This window comes from Procambarus clarkii, chromosome 67 (genome assembly GCF_040958095.1).
Source record: "Procambarus clarkii isolate CNS0578487 chromosome 67, FALCON_Pclarkii_2.0, whole genome shotgun sequence".
NCBI lineage: Eukaryota > Metazoa > Arthropoda > Malacostraca > Decapoda > Cambaridae > Procambarus > Procambarus clarkii.
This window is the reverse complement of record NC_091216.1, coordinates 12,062,884-12,077,756: the sequence shown is the minus strand read 5'-3', so window position 1 is coordinate 12,077,756 and position 14,873 is coordinate 12,062,884. Positions and strand designations below refer to the sequence as shown.

Below are 14,873 nucleotides of genomic sequence, written 5' to 3'. Positions count from 1 at the left end.
CTTATGAAATGATAAAGCTACCCATTTCATTATGTATGAGGTAAATTTTTTTTTATTGGAGTTTAAATTAACGTAGATATATGACCGAACCCAACCAACCCTACCTAACCTAACCTAACCTATCTTTATAGGTTAGGTTAGGTTAGGTAGCCGAAAAAGTTAGGTTAGGTTAGGTTAGGTAGGTTAGGTAGTCGAAAAAACATTAATTCATGAAAACTTGGCTTATTAGGTAAATCGGGCCTTGCATAGTAGGCTGAGAAGTGCGTTCTGGCTACTAGGTACGACATATATATATATATATATATATATATATATATATATATATATATATATATATATATATATATATATATATATATATATATATATATATATATATATATATATATATATGTGTGTGTGTGTGTGTGTACTCACCTAGTTGTGCTTGCGGGGGTTGAGCTCTGGCTCTTTGGTCCCGCCTCTCAACCGTCAATCAACAGGTGTACAGATTCCTGAGCCTATTGGGCTCTATCATATCTACACTTGAAACTGTGTATGGAGTCAGCCACATCACTTCCTAATGCATTCCATTTGTCAACCACTCTGACACTAAAAAAGTTCTTTCTAATATCTCTGTGGCTCATTTGGGCGCTCAGTTTCCACCTGTGTCCCCTTGTGCGTGTGCCCCTTGTGTTAAATAGCCTGTCTTTATCTACCCTATCAATTCCCTTGAGAATCTTGAATGTGGTGATCATGTCCCCCCTAACTCTTCTGTCTTCCAGCAAAGTGAGGTTTAATTCCCGTAGTCTCTCCTCGTAGCTCATACCTCTCAGCTCGGGTACTAGTCTGGTGGCAAATCTTTGAACCTTTTCCAGTTTAGTCTTATCCTTGACTATTTACGGACTCCATGCTGGGGCTGCATACTCCAGGATTGGCCTGACATATGTGGTATACAAAGTTCTGAATGATTCTTTACACAAATTTCTGAATGCCGTTCGTATGTTGGCCAGCCTGGCATATGCCGCTGATGTTATCCTCTTGATATGCGCTGCAGGAGACAGGTCTGGCGTGATATCAACTCCCAAGTCTTTTTCTTTCTCTGACTCCTGAAGAATTTCCTCTCCCAGATAATACCTTGTATTTGGCCTCCTGCTCCCTGCACCTATCTTCATTATATTACATTTGGTTGGGTTAAACTCTAACAACCACTTGTTCGACCATTCCTGCAGTTTGTCTAGGTCTTCTTGAGGCCTCAAACAGTCCTCTTCTGTCTTAATCCTTCTCATAATTTTGGCATCGTCCGCAAACATTGAGAGAAATGAATCTATACCCTCCGGGAGATCATTTACATATATCAGAAACAAGATAGGACCGAGTACAGAGCCCTGTGGGACTCCACTGGTGACTTCACGCCAATCGGAGGTCTCACCCCTCACCGTAACTCTCTGCTTCCTATTCACTGGAGCACCTTACCAGCTACACCTGCCTGTCTCTCCAGCTTATGTACCAGCCTCTTATGCGGTACTGTGTCAAAGGCTTTCCGACAATCCAAGAAAATGCAGTCCGCCCAGCCCTCTCTTTCTTGCTTAATCTGTGTTACCTGGTCATAGAATTCTATTAAGCCAGTCAGGCAAGATTTACCCTCCCTGAACCCATGTTGTCGATTTGTCACGAAGTCCCTTCTCTCCAGATGAGCTACCAGGTTTTTTCTCACGATCTTCTCCATCACCTTGCATGGTATACAAGTTAAGGACACTGGCCTGTAGTTCAGTGCCTCTTGCCTGTCGCCCTTTTTGTATATTGGGACCACATTCACCGTCTTCCATATTTCTGGTAGGTCTCCCGTCTCCAGTGACCTACTATACACTATGGAGAGTGGCAAGCAAAGTGCCTCTGCACACTCTTTCAGTACCCATGGCGAGATCCCGTCTGGACCAACAGCCTTTCTAACATGTCCGAAACGCTTTGTGTAATAGTAGCTTTAGGCATTGTATGTACTAGCTCTATCTATAAGTCCACCAATCTTTGTAAAAATCTCTTGTATGTATGTACCTTACCTAAATAAACATTTATTTATTTATTTTATCCAGGTCCAGCAGGTGTCTCTTGACCTCCTCTCTCGTAATTTCAAACTCTTCCAAGGCCGCCTAGTTTACTTCCCTTTCTCCTAGTACAGTGACCTCACCTTGTTCTGTTGTGAAGACCTCTTGGAACCTCTTGTTGAGTACATCACACACCTCTTTGTCATTCTCTGTATACTTGTCCTCGCGTGTTCTAAGTTTCACTACCTGTTCTTTCACTGTTGTTTTCCTTCTGATATGACTGTGGAGTAGCTTTGGTTCGGTCTTGGCTTTGTTTGCTATATCATTTTCATAACTTTTCTCTGCTTCTCTTCTCACCCTGACATACTCATTCCTGGTTCTCTGGTATCTCTCTCTGCTTTCTGGTGTTCTGTTATTCCGGAAGTTCCTCCACGCCCTTCTGTTCAGTACCTTTGCTTCCATACATGCCCTATTATACCATGGATTCTTCTTTTGCTTCTCGGATTTTTCCTTTTGGGCCGGGATGTATCTGCTTACTGCCTCCTGACACTTTTGGGTGACATAGTCCATCATATCTTGTACAGACTTAGCTCTGAGGTCTGTGTCCCAAGGTATTTCCCTTAGGAAGCTTCTCATCTCCTCATAATTTCCCTTTCGGTATGCCAGCCTTTTGTTTCCTAGTTCTTTTTTTGGGGGGATAATTCCTAGCTCTACCAGGTACTCAAAGTTCAATACACAGTGATCACTCATTCCCAAGGGCGCTTCCATCTTGACTTCCCTTATATCCCACTCATGTAGGGTAAATATTAGATCAAGCATTGCTGGTTCATCCTCTCCTCTCATTCTCGTTGGATCCTTGATGTGCTGGCTTAGAAAGTTTCTTGTTGCCACGTCCAGCAGCTTAGCTCTCCATGTTTCTGGTCCTCCATGCGGGTCTCTGTTCTCCCAATCTATGTTCCCATGGTTAAAGTCTCCCATGATTAGTAGTCCAGATCCATTCCTGCTAGCAACAGAAGCTGCTCTCTCCATTATGTTAATGGTGGCCATATTGTTTCTATCATATTCCTGTCTGGGTCTTCTGTCATTTGGTGGTGGATTATATATGACTACGACTATAATTTTTTGCTCTCCAGTTGTTATTGTTCCTATTATGCACTGAAACCTTCACAGCCCTGAACAACCAATTCCTCGAAATCCCAGCCTTTTCTTACCAGCAGAGCTACACCACCCCCACCTCTTCCTTCTCTTTCTTTCCTCATAACATAATAGTCCTGTGGGAACACTGCATTTGTTATTGTTTTCGTCAGCTTTGTTTCTGTGAGAGCTATTATGTCTGGGTTTTCCTCTAGTACCCATTCTCCAAGTTCATGTGCTTTATTTGTAATACCGTCTATGTTAGTGTACATTGCCTTGAGGCTCACTTTCTTCTGTCCCTTCTCAAATCTCCTCCTTGATGAATGTTCTGCTGGTGGAGGAAGCTGTGCCATGGGTGTGAGGATTTGTTAGGTGGATACCAGGGTTGCAGAGGATACTGGGATGAGGGGTGGGGGGTCAAGTGAAGGGGGAAGATATGTGTGTGTGTGTGTGTGTGTGTGTGTGTGTGTGTGTGTGTGTGTGTGTGTGTGTACTCACCTATATGTGCTTGCAGGATCGAGCATTGACTCTTGGATCCCGCCTAAAGTTTTAGTAACTCAAAGAGATAATTTCAGCATCTTCTGGAGCTTGCCAGTCACACACACACACACACACACACACACACACACACACACACACACACACACACACACACACACACACACACACACACATTGTGTGTGTGTGTGACTGGCAAGCTCCAGAAGATGCTGAAATTATCTCTTTGAGTTACTAAAACTTTTACCATTTATCAAACCTTAAGGAAGAGGAGCCAAAATCATGAATTGGTTGCATATGGTCACTGGGACGATTTTTGTGCTTATAACTTCCAAAATGCCACTTTTTCACAAACCGTGTCAGTAATGAAATGCTTTTAACTCTCTTGAAGTAGAAAAGCATTCTTTAAAACGCCTTTCAGCAATTGTTCTCATTCTTCCTTATCCTGATATATGTCACTTATCCTGCTCTGTGTACACAACAATGGTGAGCTTTCAAGATGCAATGGTGCAGGTAAATGAGGCTTGTGGGGCTTTTGGAGTGACGAGGTTGGTTATCTTATCGCCAAGGAACTTCAGCTCTTGTTTCTTTCTGACTTTGAAAATATTTTTCTTGGTATGGGTTCCTTCTACACAACAAAATGTTTCATTAACAGCTTAGGCCAGTAACTGGAGGACGGCGGTATTGTTGAAGCACCGATGGAGACTGAAGTATTTGGTCCAAACATGTCTGTGACTGTACCAAAAGGCAGTCACTATTCGAGACGAGTGACGGTTTGGTTATAACTACAGAAGCTCTGCAACGAATACAATTTTCAGAAATTTGTGCCAACACTGAACGTGAGAAATACCACACTTTACCAAGCATAATACACTGGAAGTATCTTGTGTGGAAATGGAACACTTTAGTACGAAGAAGAAAATGGATGATATGCAAGATCTTTTGCAGGGGATCAGTTGGAAATTTACCCCGTATATATAACTATAAAGTTGTGCAGAAAAAAATCATTGTTTGTTGCTATTGGAACACTTTCCTTATGAGCTCTTCCCGTTATTGAGGGATATCATAAGAGCCGATAGCGCTTCTTATTTTTTTTAATAATTTCCTAACATTTTGTCCATGTTGCCACATTCATTCACCTTTGCCGATGTTTTAATTAGTGTGCTGACATATTTTTTACCCTTTTCATTTTCCCGTTTTCATATGTCTCTTTCTCGTTCAGTTTGTATCCATAAAGAAAGCATAAATTACTATCATCAACTGATCCTGTCCCCGCCTCACCCAGTAAGCTCTCCTCCTTCTCCCTGTGTGAAGCCCGGTTCATAGTCTCTTGCTCCAATATCACTATGAATACTTTCTCTGTACGCGTTATCAATTTTTATCAAGTTCAATAATAATTTTTTCCTTACCAACCGACTGATAACACCAACACGTGTTATCAGTCACACCTCGAGATAATACAATAAATATTAAAGATATTAAGAGAAATTTGTAAGCAGGTCATAACATACTCACCCTCTCGAGCTTGAGCGGGACGCACTGAGGAAAAGCGTTGAGTCCTTTGTTAAGCTGTCGCACCACGAACTGGCCGACCGTTTTGAGCCGCTTGTCCGTAGCGTCCACCTCCGTCGTCAGCTGGCAGGCGCAGAAGTGTTCGCTGACCGAGGCATCCTTGCATGTCCTCTCCAGCGGCACCTCCCGGAACAGGCTTTGACCGTGCACGGATGCTGTGGGTCTGGTGAGGTACACAGTCGGTATTAAGACATTGGCGAGAATCACATCACACCTTACGGGCTACTCATGCCCGTGCCACCTCTTGGGTGGCTTAATCTTCAACAGTCACTCAATTACCACACTGGCAGACATGAACACACACCCTTGGGCTTGATGGCTGTCATCAATACTCTCCTAACTACGCTCCAGAAATCTTGCCCAGCAATATGGGTGAAGGAAATTGTAAGTAATGTTAGTGGTCCATTAACTGTACACACATGAAGGAAATGTGGTAGAAGAGACAAAGACACTTCAGACAAAAGAGTTGTTACTCCTGGTCTCCCTTGCTCAGGTGGCATCCATCTTTGTTTACAAATGAAGTAGGGAATGCGTTCCATGGATGAGTAGTGTCACTCCCTCTGGATGTGGTGTGGCGGTTGTAGGAGTCCCCAGGGACGAGCACGTGTCTCAGGAGTCCCCAGGGACGAGCACGTGTCTCGTGAGTCCCCCAGGGACGAGCACGTGTCTCGGGAGTCCCCAGGGACGAGAACGTGTCTCGTGAGTCCCCAGGGACGAGCACGTGTCTCGGGAGTCCCCAGGGACGAGCACGTGTCTCGGGAGTCCCCAGGGACGAGCACGTGTCTCGGGAGTCCCCAGGGACGAGCACGTGTCTCGGGAGACCCCAGGGACGAGCACGTGTCTCGGGAGTCCGCAGGGATGAGCACGTGTCTCGGGAGTCCACTGTGACGAGCACGTATCTCGGGAGTCCCCCAGGGACGAGCACGTGTCTCGGGAGTCCCCAGGGACGAGCACGTGTCTCGGGAGTCCCCAGGGACGAGCACGTGTCTCGGGAGTCCCCAGGGACGAGCACGTGTCTCGGGAGTCCCCAGGGACGAGCACGTATCTCGGGAGTCCCCCAGGGACGAGCACGTGTCTCGGGAGTCCCCAGGGACGAGCACGTGTCTCGGGAGTCCCCAGGGACGAGCACGTGTCTCGGGAGTCCCCAGGGATGAGCACGTGTCTCGGGAGTCCCCCAGGGACGAGCACGTATCTCGGGAGTCCCCCAGGGACGAGCACGTGTCTCGGGAGTCCCCAGGGACGAGCACATGTCTCGGGAGTCCCCAGGGATGAGCACGTGTCTCGGGAGTCCCCCAGGGACGAGCACGTGTCTCGGGAGTCCCCAGGGACGAGCACGTGTCTCGGGAGTCCCCAGGGACGAGCACGTGTCTCGGGAGTCCCCAGGGATGAGCACGTGTCTCGGGAGTCCCCCAGGGACGAGCACGTATCTCGGGAGTTCCCCAGGGACGAGCACGTATCTCGGGAGTCCCCAGGGACGAGCACGTGTCTCGGGAGTCCCCCAGGGACGAGCACGTGTCTCGGGAGTCCACTGTGACGTGTGTAGGGAAAATGTAAATGTAACGGATACCTGTCGCCCTGGGATGCATCATTACAAGGTGTGGTGTTGCAACATTACAAGGTGTGGTGTTGTAACATTACAAGGTGTGGTGTTGCAACATTACAAGGTGTGGTGTTGTAACATTACAAGGTGTGGTGTTGCAACATTACAAGGTGTGGGGTTGTAACATTACAAGGTGTGGTGTTGCAACATTACAAGGTGTGGGGTTGTAACATTACAAGGTGTGGTGTTGCAGCATTACAAGGTGTGGTGTTGCAACATTACAAGGTGTGGTGTTGCAACATTACAAGGTGTGGTGTTGTAACATTACAAGGTGTGGTGTTGCAACATTACAAGGTGTGGGGTTGTAACATTACAAGGTGTGGTGTTGCACCATTACAAGGTGTGGTGTTGCAGCATTACAAGGTGTGGTGTTGCAACATTACAAGGGACGGTGTTGCAGCAATACAAGGGTCGGTGTTGCAACATTACAAGGAACGGTGTTGCAACATTACAAGGGACGGTGTTGCAACATTACAAGGGTCGGTGTTGCATCATTACAAGGGTCGGTGTTGCAACATTACAAGGGACGGTGTTGCAACATTACAAGGGACGGTGTTGCAACATTACAAGGTGTGGTGTTGTAACATTACAAGGTGTGGTGTTGTAACATTACAAGGTGTGGTGTTGCAACATTACAAGGGTCGGTGTTGCATCATTACAAGGGTCGGTGTTGCAACATTACAAGGGACGGTGTTGCAACATTACAAGGGACGGTGTTGCAACATTACAAGGTGTGGTGTTGCAACATTACAAGGGACGGTGTTGCATCATTACAAGGGACGGTGTTGCATCATTACAAGGGACGGTGTTGCAACATTACAAGGGACGGTGTTGCAACATTACAAGGGACGGTGTTGCATCATTACAAGGGACGGTGTTGCAACATTACAAGGGACGGTGTTGCAACATTACAAGGGTCGGTGTTGCAACATTACAAGGGACGGTGTTGCAACATTACAAGGGACGGTGTTGCATCATTACAAGGGACGGTGTTGCATCATTACAAGGGTCGGTGTTGCATCATTACAAGGGACGGTGTTGCATCATTACAAGGGTCGGTGTTGCATCATTACAAGGGACGGTGTTGCATCATTACAAGGGTCGGTGTTGCATCATTACAAGGGACGGTGTTGCAACATTACAAGGGACGGTGTAGCAACACTACAAGGGACGGTGTTGCAACATTACAAGGGACGGTGTAGCAACACTACAAGGGACGGTGTTGCATCATTACAAGGGACGGTGTTGCAACATTACAAGGGACGGTGTTGCATCATTACAAGGGACGGTGTTGCAACATTACAAGGGACGGTGTAGCAACACTACAAGGGACGGTGTTGCAACATTACAAGGGACAGTGTTGCATCATTACAAGGGACGGTGTTGCATCATTACAAGGGTCGGTGTTGCAACATTACAAGGGACGGTGTTGCAACATTAGAAGGGACGGTGTTGCAACAATACAAGGGACGGTGTTGCAATAATACAAGGGACGGTGTTGCATCATTACAAGGGACGGTGTTGCATCATTACAAGGGTCGGTGTTGCATCATTACAAGGGTCGGTGTTGCATCATTACAAGGGACGGTGTTGCAACATTACAAGGGACGGTGTTGCATCATTACAAGGTGTGGTGTTGCATCATTACAAGGGACGGTGTTGCAACATTACAAGGGACGGTGTTGCAACATTACAAGGGTCGGTGTTGCATCATTACAAGGGTCGGTGTTGCATCATTACAAGGTGTGGTGTTGCATCATTACAAGGGTCGGTGTTGCATCATTACAAGGTGTGGTGTTGCATCATTACAAGGGTCGGTGTTGCATCATTACAAGGGACGGTGTTGCATCATTACAAGGGACGGTGTGGCATCATTACAAGGTGTGGTGTTGCATCATTACAAGGGACGGTGTTGCATCATTACAAGGGACGGTGTTGCATCATTACAAGGGTCGGTGTTGCATCATTACAAGGGTTGGTGTTGCATCATTACAAGGGACGGTGTTGCATCATTACAAGGGACGGTGTGGCAACATTACAAGGGACAGTGTTGCATCATTACAAGAGACGGTGTTGCATCATTACAAGGGTCGGTGTTGCATCATTACAAGGGACGGTGTTGCATCATTACAAGGGACGGTGTTGCATCATTACAAGGGACGGTGTTGCATCATTACAAGGGTCGGTGTTGCATCATTACAAGGGACGGTGTTGAATCATTACAAGGGACAGTGTTGCATCATTACAAGGGTCGGTGTTGCAACATTACAAGGGACAGTGTTGCATCATTACAAGGTGTGGTGTTGCATCATTACAAGGGACGGTGTTGCATCATTACAAGGGACGGTGTTGCATCATTACAAGGGACGGTGTTGCATCATTACAAGGTGTGGTGTTGCATCATTACAAGGGACGGTGTTGCATCATTACAAGGGACGGTGTTGCATCATTACAAGAGACGGTGTTGCAACATTACAAGGGACGGTGTTGCAACATTACAAGGGACGGTGTTGCATCATTACAAGAGACGGTGTTGCAACATTACAAGGGACGGTGTTGCAACATTACAAGGGACGGTGTTGCATCATTACAAGAGACGGTGTTGCAACATTACAAGGGACGGTGTTGCAACATTACAAGGGTCGGTGTTGCAACATTACAAGGGACGGTGTTGCAACAACACAAGGGACGGTGTTGCATCATTACAAGGGTCGGTGTTGCAACATTACAAGGGACGGTGTTGCAACAATACAAGGTGTGGTGTTGCAGCATTACAAGGGACGGTGTTGCAACAATACAAGGGACGGTGTTGCATCATTACAAGGGACGGTGTAGCAACATTACAAGGTGTGGTGTTGCAGCATTACAAGGGACGGTGTTGCAACATTACAAGGGACGGTGTTGCAACATTACAAGGGACGGTGTTGCATCATTAGAAGGGACGGTGTTGCATCATTACAAAGGACGGTGTTGCAGCATTACAAGGGACGGTGTTGCATCATTACAAGGGACGGTGTTGCATCATTACAAGGTGTGGTGTTGCATCATTACAAGGGACGGTGTTGCATCATTACAAGGGACGGTGTTGCATCATTACAAGGGACGGTGTTGCATCATTACAAGGGACGGTGTTGCAACATTACAAGGGACAGTGTTGCATCATTACAAGGGACGGTGTTGCATCATTACAAGGTGTGGTGTTGCATCATTACAAGGGTCGGTGTTGCAGCATTACAAGGGACGGTGTTGCATCATTACAAGGGACGGTGTTGCATCATTACAAGGGACGGTGTTGCATCATTACAAGGGACGGTGTTGCATCATTACAAGGGACGGTGTTGCATCATTACAAGGGACGGTGTTGCATCATTACAAGGGACGGTGTTGCATCATTACAAGGTGTGGTGTTGCATCATTACAAGGGACGGTGTTGCATCATTACAAGGGACGGTGTTGCATCATTACAAGGGTCGGTGTTGCAACATTACAAGGGTCGGTGTTGCAACATTACAAGGGACGGTGTTGCAACATCACAAGGGACGGTGTTGCATCATTACAAGGGACGGTGTAGCAACATTACAAGGGACGGTGTTGCAACAATACAAGGTGTGGTGTTGCAACATTACAAGGGACGGTGTTGCAACAACACAAATGACGGTGTTGCATCATTACAAGGGACGGTGTTGCATCATTACAAGGGACGGTGTAGCAACATTACAAGGGACGGTGTTGCATAATTACAAGGTGTGGTGTTGCAACATTAGAAGGGACGGTGTTGCAACAATACAAGGTTTGGTGTTGCAACATTACAAGGGACGGTGTTGCAACAACACAAATGACGGTGTTGCATCATTACAAGGGACGGTGTTGCATCATTACAAGGGACGGTGTAGCAACATTACAAGGGACGGTGTTGCATAATTACAAGGTGTGGTGTTGCAACATTAGAAGGGACGGTGTTGCAACATTACAAGGTGTGGTGTTGCAACATTACAAGGGACGGTGTTGCAACATTACAAGGGACGGTGTTGCATCATTACAAGGGACGGTGTTGCAACATTACAAGGGACGGTGTTGCATCATTACAAGGTGTGGTGTTGCATCATTACAAGGTGTGGCGTTGCATCATTACAAGGGACAGTGTTGCATCATTACAAGGGACGGTGTTGCATCATTACAAGGGACGGTGTTGCATCATTACAAGGGACGGTGTTGCAACATTACAAGGGACGGTGTTGCAACATTACAAGGGACGGTGTTGCAACATTACAAGGGACGGTGTTGCATCATTACAAGGGACGGTGTTGCATCATTACAAGGGACGGTGTTGCAACATTACAAGGGTCGGTGTTGCAACATTACAAGGGACGGTGTAGCAAGACTACCAGGGACGGTGTTGCAACATTGCAAGGGACGGTGTTGCAACATTACAAGGGACGGTGTTGCAACATTACAAGGGACGGTGTTGCAACATTACAAGGTGTGGTGTTGCAACATTACAAGGTGTGGTGTTGCATCATTACAAGGGACAGTGTTGCATCATTACAAGGGACGGTGTTGCATCATTACAAAGGACGGTGTTGCATCATTACAAGGGACGGTGTTGCAACATTACAAGGTGTGGTGTTGCAACATTACAAGGTGTGGTGTTGCATCATTACAAGGTGTGGTGTTGCATCATTACAAGGGACAGTGTTGCATCATTACAAGGTGTGGTGTTGCATCATTACAAGGGACAGTGTTGCATCATTACAAGGGACGGTGTTGCATCATTACAAGGGACGGTGTTGCAACATTACAAGGGACGGTGTTGCATCATTACAAGGTGTGGTGTTGTATCATTACAAGGGACGGTGTTGCATCATTACAAGGGACAGTGTTGCATCATTACAAGGGACGGTGTTGCATCATTACAAGGGACGGTGTTGCAACATTACAAGGGTCGGTGTTGCATCATTACAAGGTGTGGTGTTGCATCATTACAAGGGACGGTGTTGCAACATTACAAGGGACGGTGTTGCATCATTACAAGGGACGGTGTTGCAACATTACAAGGGACGGTGTTTCATCATTACAAGGGACGGTGTTGCAACATTACAAGGGACAGTGTTTCATCATTACAAGGTGTGGTGTTGCATCATTACAAGGGACGGTGTTGCATCATTACAAGGGACGGTGTTGCATCATTACAAGGTGTGGTGTTGCAACATTACAAAGGGGTGGTGTTGCAACATTACAAGGTGTGGTGTTGCAACATTACAAGGGTCGGTGTTGCAACATTACAAGGGACGGTGTTGCAACATTACAAGGGACGGTGTTGCAACATTACAAGGTGTGGTGTTGCAGCATTACAAGGGACGGTGTTGCATCATTACAAGGGACGGTGTTGCATCATTACAAGGTGTGGTGTTTCATCATTACAAGGGACGGTGTTTCATCATTACAAGGTGTGGTGTTGCAACATTGCAAGGGACGGTGTTGCATAATTACAAGTGACGGTGTTGCATCATTACAAGGGACGATGTTGCAACATTACAAGGGACGGTGTTGCAACATTACAAGGGACGGTGTTGCAACATTACAAGGGACGGTGTAGCATCATTACAAGGGACGGTGTTGCAACATTACAAGGGACAGTGTTGCATCATTACAAGGGACAGTGTTGCATCATTACAAGGGACGGTGTTGCAACATTACAAGGGACGGTGTTGCAACATTACAAGGGACGGTGTTGCAACATTACAAGGTGTGGTGTTGCAACATTACAAGGGACGGTGTTGCAACATTACAAGGGACAGTGTTGCATCATTACAAGGGACGGTGTTGCATCATTACAAGGGACGGTGTTGCATCATTACAAGGGACAGTGTTGCATCATTACAAGGGACAGTGTTGCAACATTACAAGGTGTGGGGTTGTGGTAACCGACCTGTGAGATGTATATTTCAGATATTTGAATTTATATAGAATTTATATTTACGTTAATTTATATATTTCGATTGCAATTTGTATGATGTTTAACAGACTGTATTTTTTGCAATTATTCTCACAAATCGATCCTTATTATCTCTCTTTCTCTCTCTCTCTCTCTCTCTCTCTCTCTCTCTCTCTCTCTCTCTCTCTCTCTCTCTCTCTCTCTCTCTCTCTCTCTCTCTCTCTCTCTCTCTGTCTGTATATATATATATATATATATATATATATATATATATATATATATATATATATATATATATATATATATATATATATATATAGATATAATGTCGTACCTAGTAGCCAGAACGCACTTCTCAGCCTACTATGCAAGGCCCGATTTGCCTAATAACCCAAGTTATCATGAATTAATTGTTTTTCGACTACCTAAACTACCTAACCTAACCTAACCTAACTTTTTCGGCTACCTAACCTAACCTAACCTATAAAGATAGGTTAGGTTAGGTTAGGTAGGGTTGGTTAGGTTCGGTCATATATCTACGTTAATTTTAACTCCAATAAAAAAAATTGACCTCATACATAATGAAATGGGTAGCTTTATCATTTCATAAGAAAAAAATAGAGAAAATATATTATTTCAGGAAAACTTGGCTTATTAGGCAAATCGAGCCTTGCATAGTAGGCTGAGAAGTGCGTTCTCAGGTACTATATATATATATATATATATATATATATATATATATATATATATATATATATATATATATATATATATATATATATATATATATATATAAATATATATATATATATATATATATATATATATATATATATATATATATATATATATATATATATATATATATATATATATATATATATATATATATATATATATATATATATATATTAAATATGACCGAAAAAGTAAGATTAATAATTCTAACACGAATTTTCTCAACTATTTCTTATTTTTCTTTTCACTGTTGATGGTAATTGAAAAATCAATTCTCCAAAATTCATTTTTATTCCTAGTCTGACGCGACACTTGAATGCGTTTCATAATAATTTATTCCATTTTCAAAGACTTTAGTTTACACACACACAACTTTAACTTTGCAAACACTAAACAGAGTTTAAACACCTTTGATTTTATACCTGCATTTGGGCGAGGTGATATGTTACAACAGTTTTGGATGAGGTGAAAACAAACTTTCAACACAAGACAGAACACGAAACAATGGGTATAATATTTTGTAAGTTAAAGGGAAGAATGGAAGTAACTGCAAAGGGCCTATTGGCCCATATTACTTGATGCTTCTATATTGGTGCGGAGTCTTGAAGTGGGTAGAATATAGTTGTGCATTAATTGGCTGTTGATTAATGGTGTCGACTTCTTAATGTGTAGTGCCTCGCAGATGTCAAGCCGCCTGCTATCGCTGTATCTATCGATGATTTCCGTGTTTTTTGTTAAGACTTCTCTGGTGATGGTCTGGTTGTGGGAAGAGATTATATGTTCCTTAATGGAGCCCTGTTGCTTATGCATCGTTAATCGCCTGGAAAGAGATGTTGTTGTCTTGCCTATATACTGTTTTTTTTTAGGCTTACAGTCCCCAAGAGGGCATTTGAAGGCATAGACGACGTTGGTCTCTTTTAAAGCGTTCTGCTTTGTGTCTGGAGAGTTTCTCATGAGTAGGTTGGCCGTTTTTTTGGTTTTATAGTAAATCGTCAGTTGTATCTTCTGATTTTTGTCTGTAGGGATAACGTTTCTATTAACAATATCTTTCAGGACCCTTTCCTCCGTTTTATGAGCTGTGGGAAAGAAGTTCCTGTAAAATAGTCTAATAGGGGGTACAGGTGTTGTGTTAGTTGTCTCTTCAGAGGTTGCATGGCGTTTCACCTTCCTTCTTATAATGTCTTCAACGAAACCATTGGAGAAGCCATGGTTGACTAGGACCTGCCTTACCCTACAGAGTTCTTCATCGACTTGCTTCTATCCTGAGCTGTGGCTGACAGCACGGTCGACATAAGCGTTAACGACACTGCTCTTGTACCTGTCTGGGTAGTCACTGTTGGCATTGAGGCACATTCCTATGTTTGTTTCCTTA

The 14,873-nt window shown here is 44.4% G+C and overlaps 1 protein-coding gene across 5 annotated transcripts in view; it reads right to left on the bottom strand.

The window, feature by feature from the left end:
* LOC123767559 (uncharacterized) overlaps positions 1-14,873 on the bottom strand; it is a 456,074-nt gene that overhangs the window by 61,844 nt on the left and 379,357 nt on the right. For all 5 annotated transcript variants that reach the window (XM_045757296.2, XM_045757294.2, XM_045757300.2 and 2 more), the window contains one exon: positions 5,172-5,391. In XM_045757296.2, coding sequence (XP_045613252.2) covers positions 5,172-5,391 — 220 coding nt within the window. The remainder of the gene's footprint in view (positions 1-5,171; positions 5,392-14,873) is intronic.